The sequence below is a fragment of the Tupaia chinensis genome, unplaced genomic scaffold, assembly GCF_000334495.1.
Source record: "Tupaia chinensis unplaced genomic scaffold, TupChi_1.0 Scaffold000054_1, whole genome shotgun sequence".
Classification (NCBI taxonomy): domain Eukaryota; kingdom Metazoa; phylum Chordata; class Mammalia; order Scandentia; family Tupaiidae; genus Tupaia; species Tupaia belangeri.
This window is the reverse complement of record NW_006159512.1, coordinates 10,389,474-10,405,855: the sequence shown is the minus strand read 5'-3', so window position 1 is coordinate 10,405,855 and position 16,382 is coordinate 10,389,474. Positions and strand designations below refer to the sequence as shown.

The window sequence follows — 16,382 nt, the reverse complement described above, 5'->3', positions numbered from 1 at the left end:
GATCTTTCGTTTTTTTTTTCTCCCATGGGTTATTTCCTCAAAGGCGCCAGGTGACAGCTCTTTTGAGTGTCCTCCTTTTGCTCAGGGCCAAGAGAGAAAAGGTGGAAAAATGCTTAAAACCCCCACATAAAGGTCTTTTCTCCAGGTAGACTCCTGCCCCACCCTGCCTCTTTTTCTTTTTCCCACATGTTTTCAGTTACCTTTTGTATTTTGTTCAGAATTTCAAGGGTGGGAAAGAAAGGTTAGTGGGCCTCCTCCATTTGACTGTGTCTACAATCCAAAGTCAAAGATTTAAAAAAAAATAATTTATGTATTTTGCCATAGGGCATGTGTGCTCATGAGAGCGAGGGGCGAGGAGAGAGAGGAAGTGAGAAATCATTCCCAAGGGGGGATGGCCATCTCTCAATCCCCTCTCTTCCATTCTCCTCTCAGGAGTTCAGGCATGAACACACACATGCCCTGTGTGATCTTCAAGCTGCTAGGTCCAGGACTTGAACTGTGGTTGGCCACATGGGAGTCCTGCACCTTAACCACCACGTCACCTGCTGGCCCCACAGCTGTATTGTTTTTAAGAATCCCAAACCGGCAACAACCAGCTGTCCTCCAACATTAGAATGAAGAAACTATAATATATGAATTATACAATGGCATAAAATGCAATGAGGATGAACATACTACAGTGACGTGTATCAGCAATACTGGTGAGTTCTCAGGATCTTGGTTGTGAAGCGGCTGAGTCTGAGAGAAGACCATGTTTAGCCTTCAGTCAAAGAAGAAACCATTGGTCCTCAATTAAAGAAGAAAAAATACAAATTCCTCCTACCTAACATTGAAAGGTTGAAACAACGTTAGAAGTCAGGATAGCTGTTATGCGTAAGGGGGGGAAGGAAGTCATGATTGGCAGGTGGCCTAGGAGAGCGTTAGGGGGATTTCCACCTTCTTTTTCCTTTTTTAAAAAAGTTATTTAATTTTATTTACTTATTTATTTTTAAAAATTTGACCAGAGTGAGTGAGAGAGAGACATAGAGAAGGAAAGTGAGAAAGCAAGACACCAGGTCTGGGACTCGAACTGTGGTTGGCTGTGTGAGAGTGCCCGGCACCTTAACCACCACGCCACCTGCTGGTCCCCGTACGTTCTATTTTTCGTACATGGTGGTTACACATGCACTCGGTATGTCTTTGAGCTGAGCATTTGTACATTTTTCTGTACAGATCTGACACATTCGCTTTAGAAGCACTTGAAAGGTGAAACCATCTGGTTGTAGATGAAGGCTGTTGCAACGGGCCTACGCACTAAGGGGAGCTGACCAGGACACAGGCGCCTCGTGGAGTCCGAGGACAGGAATCAGACCGGGCCTCACGGGGCGACAGCCGAAACACGGGCAGAACCTTCTCTCAGTGTGAATGCTCCGGAAGTGGGCACTGGCGTGAAGCCGCCACCCTCTGTGACACACGCTGGCGAGGTGAGCGTCACTGCCGGCCCAGGACTCGGTCCCTTACGGGGGCAGCTCCGATTATGCTGTAACAACACAGGCTATGTATGATGACTTGCTGAGGGACCATCAGGAAAAATGGTCCTCCCTGATTCCATCCGCGTGGTTCTCAGAGACGCTACCGTTTCAGTGTAACCCCAATGTCCCTGGCTACAGGTTCTAGTCCAGGCAGGGGAATCTGGCCTGTGTTGGGGAATCCTACTCGAATTCTTGGATTTGGGTTGACAGTTGTATTTTTGCATAGGTACTCGCAGGGATGGAGGGCAGAAATGTTTAATAGCTCTTCAAGTGACCTTAAATTTTCAGAGCCCTAATGTGGACTTTCTCAATACTTTATTAAGTGGGCGGCTATATCTCTGAAGGCATATTTTTCAACACTGGCGTTGTATTTACTGCACTGTATTCACGGTCAGCGTGTAACTTGGACTGCTGTTGTGTGTGGGGAGACACAGAGCGAACATCAGCAAAGGAAAGGAGCGGAGGACTGCTCATACAGGCTCGACGAAGTCTGAGTTAGCGTTTGTACTGTTTCGGAATCGAGGTGGATCTTTTTGCAGTGGAATACGTTTAAACCATGCCAGGCGTCCGTGGCTCCGGTTAGGAAGAGTTTCACTGTCAAACATGACCGTAATTTTAATTTTGTGAGGAAAACATAAAACCAGAGACTATTCTCACATTTAAGTGCCTGACTACCTATGGGAGTAGTGCTTTCTTTTTATAATTTAGTATGTTTCTCTGATTTTTACATTAGACATGTATTTTTAAAAAGTTAATGTTACTGTAATACAAACTACTGGGTTGTCAGAAAATTCCTAACACATCTTTGCATAGAAAAACACAGAAGAAATATGTCATGACTTTTCCCAAGACCCAGTGTGCACGATGATTTCATGATGGAATTTCTGCACTCAGGGATTAAGATTTTCCAGAGCTGGGGCAGCAGGTGGCGTGGAGGTTAAGGTACTGGACTCCCCCATGGCTGACTGTGGTTCAAGTCCTGGACTTGGCAGCTTGAAAATCACACCGGGATTGTGTGCATGTGTGCCCAAAATCCCAGGAGAAGGGGTTGAGGTGTGGCCATTCCCCTTGGGGATGATTTCTTTCCCTCTCTGGGAAGCATATGTGTCCTATTAAAAACATAATAATAATAATAATAAAGATACTCCTGGACCAAGCTTTCAATGGCGTGTACACATCTGTGCAAAAGCTAGTGTCAGCATGTTAAAATGAAGCATTTTCGGAAATTTTAAAAAAGGCTTTCTTGGGACCAGCAGTTGGTGTAATGGCTATGTTGCTGGACTCCCATGTAGTTGACCACAGTTCGAGTCCCAGACCTGGTGGCTTAAACTCATGCCAGGTGCGTGTACGTGAGTGCCCAAGATCCCGAGAGGAGAATGGAGAAGGGATTGCAGCGTGGCCATACTCCCTGGGGGTTGATTTCTTGCTTTCTGTCTCTCTGTGCCTTTTTGATGAGCGCACATGCCCTATAGCAAAAACCTACCCCCCCACACACATAAAAAGCCTTTCTTTCTTCCTACTTTATTTGTATGTATGTGTATATATATAATGTGTATGTGTGTGTATATGTATATATATTCTTTCTTTTTTTTTTTTAAAGAGAGATTTTTGCTATAGGATGCATGCACTTGCCCAAGAAACAGAAAGGAAGTGAGAAATCATCCCCTGGGTGGGGATGGCCACATTGCAATTCCTTCTCCATTTTCCACTAGGGATTTTAGGCAAACATGCACATGTACTTGGTGTGAATTTTAAGCCTCCGGGTCTGGGACTCCAACTGCGGTCGACTATGGGGGAGTCCAGCAATGTAACCACTACGCCATCTGCTGGTCCACCTACTTAGTATCTTGATACCATGTTACATATTCTGGATGGTGAGACTGTAGACAACTATCGTTTTCACCTTTTACCTCTTAATATTTTAAATTTATTCGTGAAAGCAACTGAGTCTATACTGCCTCCAAAAATGAGGACAGTGAAAGTCTTTTTTCCTTATTTTTAAAGAGGAGACGTTAAGGTGACCCAAAGTAGATCTAGAATGGGCTTGCCACTAGCATCCGGTCAGCAGTTTACCGCGGAGTATAGTGAGCGAGGCTCTTAAGTGACGTCTGTCCACTGTCACTGGCAACCAGGCCACTTGGCCCACGCGAACTCAGGCTTAGGGTCACGCAGGACACGCCTGTGGTTGCTGGCTCTGGGCCCACACTCATGTCCACGTCCTGCTTCCTCCACCCTCAGGCTCATCTTCCTGACATCCACTCTGCTTCTGTACCTCAGAGCCAAACTGGGACACATCGCGTTTCACAGAGCCCCCCACATGGCTCCCTGCTGCTCTGGTAGCTAACGAGCCGTGAACTTATTCCCTGATTGACAAGGACGGTGACACTTAATTTTCACTGGTCCTTAAAGTTCTTGGTTTGGTTTGGGAGAAAAGTTCAAATAGGAGGGTGTCTTTTTTTTTTTAGTGTCTTACCAGTGAGACTAATTGTAACATGGGGCACAGCAAATACTTCTCAAAGGAACATGGGCGCTGGTTAAACAGCATGCAGTTCTTGACTTTTCTACTCATAAAGATGACACGATCACCTAAACACTCATATTAGTTTGAAAATAAATTCTATTTCACCTCTTAAAAACTCTCCTTCAATGGCGTCTTGCTTTCTAAAATACACACACTAACTTTTTCTAATTGAACGTCAATTCACGGCAGGTGCAGAAGTTCCCAGAACCAACCAGTTGGGAGCAAACTGTAAACTGCTCCGAGCAATCCACATACGAGGTAACTAGGACAGCGAGAACAGGAGATGCCCAACCCCATGAAGACCCACGTCTGAAAGGGCAACAGGATTAAGGGCTGCATGTCAGAAAGACTTCCGAAAACCAAGAGTAGGTAACTGGGTGAAGGGGCATCTTATCGTATCCAGAAAGTAAACGCTTGGAAAATCAAATATAAATTTAATAATACACGTCATGGTCAGGCTGTTTATTAGGAGGCAACCACATATACAAGTTCGGCTACAGAAATGTTTGCGAATCAAACTGCATGTGAGCGACAGCACCGTGCGCAGTGCGGGAGCGGGCACCGGTCCCGCCGCGGCCGGGGGGCAGTCCAGGCCGTTCTCGCGTTACACAGACATCTGGGGCCGCGCAGCTCTCTGATTTCCTTTCAAAAAAACTTTGTTTATAAAAATGATGTATTGAGATAATAATTGTAAAAAGTATCTGACAATCACGAATGGTCCCCGGTTTTACAAAATGTGATTTCCAGGATATGAAAACTGAAAAAAGTCAACTCTTCAGAGAGTGTTTTATATTATACAAACACGTTTCTGTAGAAAAATGATCCAGCAAATGCTCGAGTTAAGAATATTTATATTTTTCCAATTTTTACACTTTTATTAACACACTTACAAAAAATAACATTCAAACACTGAGAAAATTAAATAACTTTGGAAGCAGAGCTCAGTTTTCTGCTTACATACAAGTGACAATTCTGGGCAGTTGGCACGAAATTAATCAACATTCATAAAACCCTTATGACTATATAGCAAACAGAAGTTAAATCATAGGCACTAGGTTCCCAAATCCACATTTCTCCTGTATGACCAACCACAGTAAATCCTTAGATTTTCCCAAACAGAAAAATTGGCAATGCACAAAGGCTTTCTAGTAAAAAGGCAATTTTTCTCTTTAGGAACCTGAAAGCCAATAGTCTGTGGTAGTACAACGGCAGGGAAATTAACACTTTACCAAACTAAGATGCAAAATATGCTTAACAAGTGATGAAATATTTTAATTAAAAAAAAAATAGACTTTTTTTTTTCTGATGCAGCCATTTAAAAACAAAGTGAAATAACCTGAATACTCCTTTGAAACTGATTATCTAACTTAAAAACCGTAATGGGTATTTCTAATTGGGTTAAGTTCCTTTTGATTAAGATTGCAGCATACGTAGTTTTGACATGTTGCGCTGAAACGGAGACCTGTTGTGTATACGCAGTCGTTAAAAAAGACACAGTGGCTAGTTCTCTTCCTCGGATTTACACGAGACACCCCCCTCCCCCCAAAGCAGCTGCTTTAGCTTCCTCTGAAAAGCAATGTTTTTTTTTTTTAGTTCACCATCATGTAGAATTCTGGTGCAATCCTCTCCTAAGCCGCCCATCACCCCCAGCTCGGGAGTCCAGGCTCTTCCTCAGTCCACACCACACACAGGCCAGCGGCCGGCATCTTGTGGCTGTGCTGGGTGCAGGACCCCCTCCTAGTCCAGCGGACACACTGCCATGGCGACGGCCACGGCAGGGTGGGGGTCTCAGGTTCAGCTCTCTCAGCCTGTCCACCTCAATGCTACCCAGCCCTCCCTTTCGCGCTCAATGTCTTTTGCCAACTTACAGAAGGTCTTCGATGAACAGGAAACGAACTTGAGTTAAATCTCTAAAATCTGTCGGGTGACCCGACTGCAAATATTTCAGAGCTGTTCAAATGAAGTATTAAAAACAGACCTCACAATCGAAAATGAGAAGCCTGTTACAGAGGAAGTTTTAGTCTAGTAAAACCAAAACAGGCGGTTTCAAGGATACGTCTAAGAGCCAGAGAAACTTAACTAGTTAGAGCCATATGCAGTCGGTTGCTTTGTTTTGTTGTTTTTCACTAACATGAAAATATCAATGTAAGGCAGAATCTAAGTCAAAGGGACAGTATTTTTAACAGATGTCTTACAGTCACTCAGCTTACAGTGGATCAGCTTCAGTAAGACTTAGCAGGCTGTTTCCCTACCACTAACAAACCGTCACGCTGTTTAAAAGCAATGACAACTGTCGCGGCCAGCGACTTAGTCGGGTGAGTGCACAGACCTCCCTCTCTCGTGTGGTTCGGCCCCAGGCGGTAAGCACGGAGGTCTTGTTGCATCAAGAGTTGCTACCTGCTCTTCCCGCCACGGGACCTGCTGGTGGGAACAGACTCTTAGTTCCGTGGCGGACAGCGGCATGTGAAGAAGTGGGCTTCAATAGCAAAGGCCATCTTTCCTGAGCCGGGAACTGTGAAGTGCAGCGAGACTGTACAACGGGTATGAAGCCCTTCTGGCAATCACAACACACACACAGTGCGACGTGTGGATGCGAATGACGGGGCATGACTCACACTACCTGGGGGTGGTGGAGTGCGAGCTACACCCAAAACTCAACACGAAGTCAAATGAAAACTGACGGATCTGCACGGCCTGCAGAGCTCTCCCACACCCGGGGCTGAGCTTTAACTCGAGGCCAGGTCGCTCCCTCCCACCTGCGGCCTCGCAGTCTGCAGGGCACTACTGAGCTGGCATCCTGGTGGGACACTAGATAATTAGTCAGAATATGAGTTCTCATGAACACACGTATTTATTGGAACTATGGATACAGTAAATTAGGTCGAACGTGAGCTTTTGGATAGCTGGAATTCACCGTTTTCTTGTGCACAAAGGTACTCTCTCATTTTCAAATGGGCATTTCTCTTTGGCATCCAGTAGGCATTGGCCCAGATATTGGGCTCTGTCAAATAGTAAAAAATCAACTGAGTTTCTATTAAACAAAACTAAAAGTGATTCCATGGAGAGTGATTGTATGATTACCAAACACATCTGATGTTAAATGTCATTAAAGTGCTGCTGACCATCTCTGCCGGCTTGTGCTAGTTAGGGCAGAGAGGGCGGGATTCGGCAAATCCCAGGAGTCTTATCTGAACAGTCTGCATATAAAAGCTGTTTTTAGCCTGGTGAAGGGTATCCGTGAAGCCGTGGACCTCTGCGTTCTTGTCTCGCTGGTCAGTAACAGCCGTCTTTCCAACTGTCATCTTTCATGCTGCCGTAGGCTTTAGGGGCTGGCAAGGATCTGAAACAAGCAACATTACAGTGTGACCCGCATCTCAGTGACAGCGCCACACTGCTGACGACATACCTTCCTGGCGGTATCAGCCCACCACGGCTGTTCTAGGAGGCCCTAAGACTGAGCTCCGGGCACCTTTCCCACGCTCAGCACTTCACCATGGCCATGTTTTACTGGACGCCGGGCGACTCCTCGCACTCCTTTTTGTTAACACGGCTACTACAGAAATAAAGGCAAGGCCTGAGCCCCTTCTACCCCACGGACGACCTCCTTCATGACCTGAGCCCCTTCCACCCACGGACGACCTCCTTCGTGACCTGAGCTCCCTTTTACCCCACAGACGACCTCCTTCGTGACCTGAGCTCCCTTTTACCCCACGGACGACCTCCTTCATGACCTGAGCTCCCTTCCACCCATGGACGACCTCCTTCGTGACCTGAGCTCCCTCACGGATGACCTATTTCGTGACTCTTGCTGTGTTAGACCTATGATGAGTGTGCCCTGAGAGGCGCGGTGTCACCATGGATACCTGGTTTAGAGGACTACGATGTCGGACGTGCTCAGAACTGAAGGGTCTACCACCTCCTTCATGACCTGAGCTCCCTTCCACCCACGGACGACCTCCTTCGTGACTCTTTCTACCCCACGGATGACCTATTTCGTGACTCTTGCTGTGTTAGAGGCATGATGAGTGTGCCCTGAGAGGCGCGGTGTCACCATGGATACCTGGTTTAGAGGACTACGATGTCGGACGTGCTCAGAACTGAAGGGTCTACCAATTATATCTGCAGATATTATTCATTATATGTCAGTCACACATACACTTCACTTTTTTTTTTTGGAGAGGTTTTCGCTATAGGCACATGCACTCGCCAGACAGACAGAGACAGAGAGACAGAAAGTGAGAAATCACTCCACAGGGGGGATGGCCATGCCACAATCCCTTCTCCTCCATTCTCCTCTTGGGATCTTGGGCACGCACGCACACGTGCCCAGTGTGAGTTTAAGCCACCGGGTCTGGGATTTGAACTGTGGTCAACTACATGGGAGTCCAGCGACATAGCAATTATACCAACTGCTGGTCACCATACAAATCACTTAATCTTAGTAAATTTCAATATCCTTCTCTGAAAGATAGGGGTAATAAGAGCATCTATTAATTTCACGTTACTGTGAGGACTAAATAAGGTGAGTTTACGTTATTTGCACAGGGTAGAGAAAAAAAGCTGTTGGGCCCAGCTCCAAGGCCTTATGGTTAAGGCAGCTGGATCCCACATGGCCGACTGCACGGTTCAAGTCCCAGACACAGTAGCTTGAAGAATAATACATAGGGCACATGTGCATGTGTGCCCAAAATCCTGAAAGGAGGGAGGGAGAGTGGAGAGGGACTGAGCGTGACCAATCCCCACGGGGAGTGCTTTCCGTCTCTCTCTCCCTCTCCCTGGAGAGTGCACATACTCTTCAGCCAAAAGATTGAGAGAGAGAGAAAGCTATTGTACTCTACTACTGACTTGGGAAATGTTAATCTTAGAATTAAGGAAATATGGGGGGCTGGCAGGTGGTATGGTGGTTAGGGGTGCTGGATTCCCACATGGTCGACCATGGTTCGAGTCCCAGAACTGGAAGTTTGCTTTCTCACTTTTTCTGTCTCACTCTGTCTCTGGTCAAATCAATCCATCAATAAAGTTAAAAAAAAAAATTAAGGAAGTATGGGTAATTTGTTTTAAATGCTAATAGGTAAAAACTTTATTTTCATGCAAATAAATATTCAGAGTTTAACTATAGTTGACACTGCAATTTACTCGGGGCAATCCTATCCTAGAGATGCACGGCTCTCAACAGGCTGGGTTCAGATCACCTGAAGACTGAACAGACAGACAAGACCTGGAGCCTCACACCGTGTCTACAAATCAGACTTGGGGCTGGCGGATGGCAGAGTGGTTGGGATGCTGGACTCCCACACGGCTGACCGTGGTTCGAGTCCTGGACCTAGCAGCTTGCTTTCTCACTTTCCCTCTCTTTCTGTGTCTCTCTTCTACTTAAATTAAAATAAATAAATAAATAACAATGATGAGTAAAATTAAATTTTAAAAAATTCTTTGACTCTTGGGACTAAAACTTAGGCGTCAACATTTATATACATTCCTGATGATTCCAGCTTGTAGCAGATCGGAAAACCACTCTGACAGACTACATGCACACCTGGCAGCGGGAAGCTTTATCTTAAACATCGCCCTAGACTGCGACGTGCCTTACCTATCTTTACTGAGTATCATTGTATTAAACATGAATGAATACTGCCATCAAACTGAGTGGTTTGATGACTTTTCTAGTTCTCTGAGCTGACTAGTCATGTTAGGTCTCCAGAGAAATTAAATCTGAACCAAACTGGCAGATTCCAGAGGAGGATTTCTTCACAGTGAAGTCACGTTTCATTGGAGCTGTACGAAGACTCCAGCAGGTACCACCGTGACCCTGCGCTCACTATCACATGTAGAGGCTGTTAATCCGGGTTACCCGCTTTCACATGCTCAGGAACCCCGAAGCCCGGCGCTTGCCACCTACCTGCGAACAGGCTGTGCAAGCTTGCTGCGAGGCACTGGGATGCCCCCAGCAGAAGGGGCACTGGGTCTGGGCAGGCCGCTCCTCATGGCGGGGGCCCCTGCCGGCCCGGGGCGGGCGGGGCCGGTGGGGTTACCCGCTTTCACATGCTCAGGAACCCCGAAGCCCGGCGCTTGCCACCTACCTGCGAACAGGCTGTGCAAGCTTGCTGCGAGGCACTGGGATGCCCCCAGCAGAAGGGGCACTGGGTCTGGGCAGGCCGCTCCTCATGGCGGTCGTCCCTGCAGGCCTGGGCAGAGCGGCGCTGCTGAGGTTGCTGGGGGGGTTTGCCGGGACCATGTTCTGCGCCACGGGAGGCCCAGGTGAGGAGGTGGTCTGTGTGAGCTGTGCCGGGTCCTGGCTACCAGAGCCGTGGTTGCTGAACGCTTTCACGGGTTGCCGGAGAGCCAAAGGAGATGGTGCTGCCGGGGAGCGGAACTTGCCTGGAGAAGGTACTGCGGGCGGCAAGGAGAAACCATGGTGAGCGTGAGCCACACGCCCGCGAAGCCCCGGCCCTGCCCTGCGTGTGGGGACTGGGCACCGCACACCTGCAGCCACAGAGCCCTGTGGACATGCAAGGTCAGAGCCTGTCTCTAGGCTGTTACAAGGGGAAGGGCGACTAGTCAGTTCTGAATAACCGACTCCTTCCTCAGGGCGTTACAACAGCCCTTGACCAAGTGTCTTCCTGAGGCCAGCTGGGATCCCTGAATACCACACTCAGCCTCTCACCTGGGCCACAGTGGACGTCTGGGGGTGGACTCAGGCGGGCACGTGGGGTCCTGTCTAGAGTGAAGCACACCCTCCCGGCCCATCCAGGAGCAGTCCCGGAAGCCCCCAAGGCCCTGTCCTGCAGTGCGGCCCAGCATGGAGGGACATTTCTGTACCCGCTCCAACTGCTGGGCCTCGGAAGCAGGCACGCCACAAATGCGGGGCCTCTCGTTAGGTACGAGAAGCCGCTCGATAAAGATTGCGCGTTTTTCTGGAATGTCAGCTCTACTGTACTAAATGCTTTCGTATTAAAACACATGCTGATAAATCAAAACATGAAATACATCATTTGCATTAGGTTTTAAGACAAAGACGTTTTAAAACACATTTTTAAAGTGGTGACGGGCGCTTTTCCTTATAAATTGAGACCTCCCGGGGAGACAGCCGCCCTCCTCTGCGAACCCCACTCTGGAAGGGGCCCACCCACGCGGGCTGTGCGCACACCATGGAGAGCCGCACACGCTGTGCACAGATACGACCTGCACACGCTTTACCGAGCGAGCGCTTCAGGGCTGGGGTTCAGGGGGAATAAGGGAGAGGGAGAGCGAGGAGGGGGTTAGAGAGACACAGAGGAAGGGGAACGGAACCGGAAGGGATCACCTTCTCACACAGCCTCTCCCTTGTGTCCTGGCTGCTTGAGGACACGGGTGGAGAAAGCTCGGGCCAGAGACTTGCTCCTACGCCTGAGGCAATGATCGCTTCAGACAGTTCATCCTCACTCCTACCAACCCCAGATGGACAGTACAGGTCCGCCACAGCAGGGTGAGGGGGAGGGGGGTCCTTGGGAGGAGGACAGAGAACACGCCTTAGCTTCCAAACCCTGCCCGGGAGGAGCGTCACCTCCACCTCCTGTGACACCTTTTTCTGCAGCCCCTCTCTTCCCAGCCGGCCCTGCCTGCCCTGCTGGACCAAGTCCCAACGACAGCAATGCGGAGCTGTGTGACGCTCGGCCCAGCGCTTCATGGGCTCAGCCACGTCTGGCTGAGACACCGCAACCATGACGCTCAGGACTGACCGTGTGTCAGAATCCCAAGGGGATTTTTTAGAAGTACACACCTGTACACACCGTCGTCCCCCGAGTGCATAATCTGGGACAGAAGACTTACCCTCCTGCTGAGAACCCTTTAAAACTGGACAAAACATAAAAATCACTTTTCTACTTTTTAAATTGGGGAGCGCATGCCAAGAAGAGACAGAGACAGAGAGAAAGGCACCAGTGGGGACAGTCACGCAGCACTCGCTCTGTCCACCTCCCCGTGCTGGGGCTGGGGCTGGGGCTGGGGCCGGGAGACTGCGGTCGGCCATGTGGGTGTGGCCCCTTAGCCACTGACTGAACTGCGGTGCTGGCCTGGAAACACTTCCAGATGCTGGCCAACAGGCAGTGCAGGACGAGGACCCTGAGGGGAGAACAGACAACGTGAGCCTCCATCAGCTGGCTTTGGGCTGTCTGGACATGCTTAAAAAACTTAGTTTCTTCTGAGAGAGAGAGACAGAGACAGACACCCCAGCAGTGTCCCGTCGCAGTAGGCCCCCAGCCTCAGCTAGCGTGGACCAGTGTGCACAGGGAGGCTGTGGGCATGGCCTGACCCTCGGTGCGAGCCCAGCCTCGGGAGCACCGCCCTCGCTGCGCCCTCACTGCCGCCCTGGACAGCTCTGAGCCCAGGGCAGGGCTGGGACCTTCGGTGTGAGCCCGGCCTCGGGGGCACTGCCCTCGCTGCACCCTCACTGTGCCCTGGACAGCTCTGAGCCCAGGGCAGGGCCGGGACCCTCCGTGTGAGCCCAGCCTTGGGAACACCACCCTCGCTGCGCCCTCACTGCCGCCCTGGACAGCTCTGAGCCCAGGGCAGGGCCGGGACCCTCCGTGTGAGCCCGGCCTTGGGAACACCACCCTCGCTGCGCCCTCACTGCCGCCCTGGACAGCTCTGAGCCCACAGCTGAGCTGGGCTCTCAGGCAGATCGACATTGTCCTGTGGGATTGAGAGGAGGAACACCAGAATTTGGAAGTGCAGTAGCCCAGAAGTGGCGGCTGCTCGGAAGACCTCTGAAAGTCAGCGGAGGGTCTGCTTCAGCCCTACCTGTGTGCTGAGCCATGGGGTACAGGGTGCAGCTCCCCGAGATTGGGCAGAGGAGGCTCGGACGCTGAAAACCAGACTAAGACAGCCGAGCGCAGACCAGTCAGCACAGAAGGTCCTTACTGGACACCCCGAGTCCTCCACAGGGTCGGGCCTTTGCAAGAGGGTGACCAGCCCTTGATGAGAGGCCAATGCAGCTCACAAACAAGCTTACAGAGCAGAGGTCATAAACTACTGCTCATGGGCAAGCGAACTGTCTCTGTAAACAAAGTTTTACTGAAACACAGTGACACGCATTGTCTGGCGGCTGGCAAGTGGCAATGACAGGGCCGAGTAGCTGCAACAACGGCCCAGCAGCACAGCCTAACCTACTGCTCGGTCCTTCAGGAAATGCTCATTAACCCTGGCTATAAAGGATCAAATGGGCCCATAAATACCCGCTTGCTGTTAACAATGTCCAATAGGTACATTTTCTAAAGAGATTTTTGCTCACTGGAGAGAGAGACAGAGAGACAGAAAGCGAGAAATCACCCCCCGAGGGGATGGCGAGGGGATGGCCACACCGCAATCCCTTCTCCATTCTCCTCTTGGGATCTTGGGCACACGCAAGCTTCTGGTGTAAGTTTTCAGCCACTGGGTCTGGAACTCGAACTCGTTCTGCGGGTCTCCAACATTTTTTTTTAAAAGATTTACTGCATTTTATTTATCATTATGTTTTAATTTGCTACAGAGCACATGCAGTCACCAGACTGAGAGACAGAGACAGCGAGGGAAAGCGAAAAAGCAAGCCACCAGGCCTGGGACTTGACCTGCAGCCAGTATGTGGGAGTCCGGTGCCTTAATGGCCGTACAACCCGCTGGCCCTCCAGCTAGATTTCTAAAAAGATAATAAAATTCAGCACAGAACAACGTCAAACTCTAGAATGCCCACTATTCAATAAGAAGTTATGAAACGGGGTCAGCAGATGGCATCGCGGTCACATCACTGGGCTCCTACATGGAGTCCGTGGTTCGACCTCCAGACTCGGTGGCTTAAAAATCACACCAGGTGCGTGAACATACATGTGTGCCCAAGATCCCAGGAGGACAGAGGAGACGGGGCTGTGGTGTGGCCATCACCCCGGGGCTGATTTCTCACTTTCCCTCCCACTGTCTCTCAAGTGAGCACACCCTAAAGCAAAAAAAAAAACTCTAAAAATAAGAGAAAGAGTAACTAAACACATAAAGAAGCAGGAAAGTGATCAACAAGCAAAAATGAGCCAATACGGAGACCGAGGGGTACAGGGGGGGCCCGCGGCTCAGCGGCCACGTGCTGTGTGGGAAGCAAGACCTGCAGGGCTGACCAGGGTTTTAGTCCCAGCTCCTCGGCTTGGAAACATGCCAAGAACACGCATGCCTGGGGTCTGGAAGAGATGAAGAAATGGAAGAAAAAGGATGCAGAGTAATCAGGCCCCTTTAGGGGAACTGCTCTCTCTCTCATACCCCGTATCCAAGGAAAAAGGCAACAAGGATGACTGTGTTGGTAGGCACACTTTTTTTGGTGGTAGAGGGGGAGATATTTTTGCCATAGGGAACTCACCGGAGAGACAGAGACAGAAAGTGAGAAATCACCCTCCAGGGAGGATGGCCACACCGCAATCCTTTCTCCTCCATTCTCCTCCTAGGACCTTAGAAAACCACACACATGCCCGGCATGAGTTTCAAGCATCCGAGTGTGACACCTGCATCATGTCCAGTGACTTAACCACTACACCACCTGCTGGTCCCGGTAGGCAAGCATCTGAAAACATTATTATAGAGATGACCAAGGAAGTAAATTAAACGTAATGGGGAGAGATTTTATGAAGAACTAGATGGAACTCCCCCCCCCATCTCACACACACACACACACACACACACACAGAAGGAAAGTGAGAAAGCACCCCAGGCAGGCAAGTCATGCTGCAATCCAGTCTCCGCCACCCCCTCTCCGTTTGGGCACAAGCACGTGCCTGGCACGTTCTCTAACACTGGGCTCAGGGCACGAGCTACCCAGCCAGCCACATGGGAGCTAAGTTGCGCTGGGGCCACACCACGGGCTAGCCCCAAGTTAGCGCTTTTAAAGATGAAAGCTTACAGTAGGCCCGAAATGTTTACTTCATAGCAGTATGGATGGTGCAAGAGAGGCATCTGAAGACATCACAAGAATGTCTCAAGAGAAGACAAGACTCAAACAACAAAAAAGGGCAAAAGTGCAGGGACCTAGGGGATGCTACTGAGTGGGCTCCTATACACAACTGAGCTCCGATTTCAGGGAGGAGCAATGAGCAGGAGAGGAGACAACACCAGGGAACGGCCAGGGGCCGAGAGGGCCGACTACTACTGTCCCGATTTAGCCTGCACCCACTGTACCCACGTGCTACCAGCCGCATACACCCCGCGAGTGTGTGTGAGTACTCACGTCAGGACCAGCAGGTGGTGTGCTGCTTAAGGCGCTGGGCTCCCACATGGCCGACTGTGGTTTGCGTCCTGGACCTGGTGGCTTGCTCTCTCTCTTTCTCTCTCGTACATGTGCCCTGTAGCAAATTTTAAAATAATAAATAAAATTTGGGACCAGCAGGTGGCATGGTGGCTAAAGGTGCTGACTGCGGTTTAAATCCGGGACCTGGTGGCTGCTTATTCACTTTCCCTCTCTCTCTCACTGATCAAATCGGAAAATAATAATAACAATAAAGTTAAAATAAAAATAATTCTTTTTAAAAAATTAAAAATGGATGAATATTTTTTAAAAAATGTTTTAAATTATTATTTCATTTTATTTATTATCCTTATTATTATTTTGTTTGCTATAGTGCACATGCATTCACCAGAGAGAGGCAGACAGAGAGAGAAAGAGAGAGAGAAAGAAAGTGAGAAAGCAAGCTGCCAGATCTGGGACTTGAACTGTGGTTGGTCATGTGGGAGCTCAGTACCTCAACCACCACACCACTGCTGGCCCTAAAATATATATGTTTTTAAAAAAGAAAAAGTACAACAAAGATAAAATATCACAGACTTCTCAAAAGAAATGTCTTAGCCAAAAGATGTTAGAATAACATCATAAACATTTTAAAAATTTTGTCAATCTAGAGCTCTGTATCAAGCAAAACTGTCCTTCAAAACTAAAACCATAAGAAGACTTTTAAATAACTTTTTAACAGCTTATTTCTCCCATGTGAGAGCGAGCGAGAGCACATGACCCACCGGGGTCTGGATGAGAGAGACCAGACAGTGAGAGGGAAAGTGATAAAATACCCCCCCCGGGGGGGGGGATGGTGGCCATTCGACAATCCCTTCTCTTCCATTCTCTTGAGGTCTTGGGCATACACACACACACACACCTGGAGTGAGTTTCAAGCCAAAAGGTCCGGGATTTGAACCATAATTGACTATGTAGGAGTCCAGAGACATAACTGCTATGCCATCTGCTGGCGCCCAAGAGAAATTTTTAAGTGACCGCCAAAAACAAAAAATAAGATGTAACACGTCATGCTCAGGAACCAAAGGGATCAACATTGCTTCACCACCAAATATCTTCAAATGTACATACGCATTCA

General features: G+C 49.1%; 1 protein-coding gene across 1 annotated transcript in view; it reads right to left on the bottom strand.

The window, feature by feature from the left end:
* Window positions 1-4,461: 4,461 nt before the first annotated feature.
* SLAIN2 (SLAIN family member 2) overlaps window positions 4,462-16,382 on the bottom strand; it is a gene marked incomplete at its 5' end in the record, with an annotated part of 63,983 nt that continues 52,062 nt past the window's right edge. Inside the window, 2 exon segments of the mRNA XM_014591951.2 lie at window positions 4,462-7,372; window positions 10,113-10,422. Of these exon segments, the coding sequence (XP_014447437.1) occupies window positions 7,306-7,372; window positions 10,113-10,422 (377 nt within the window).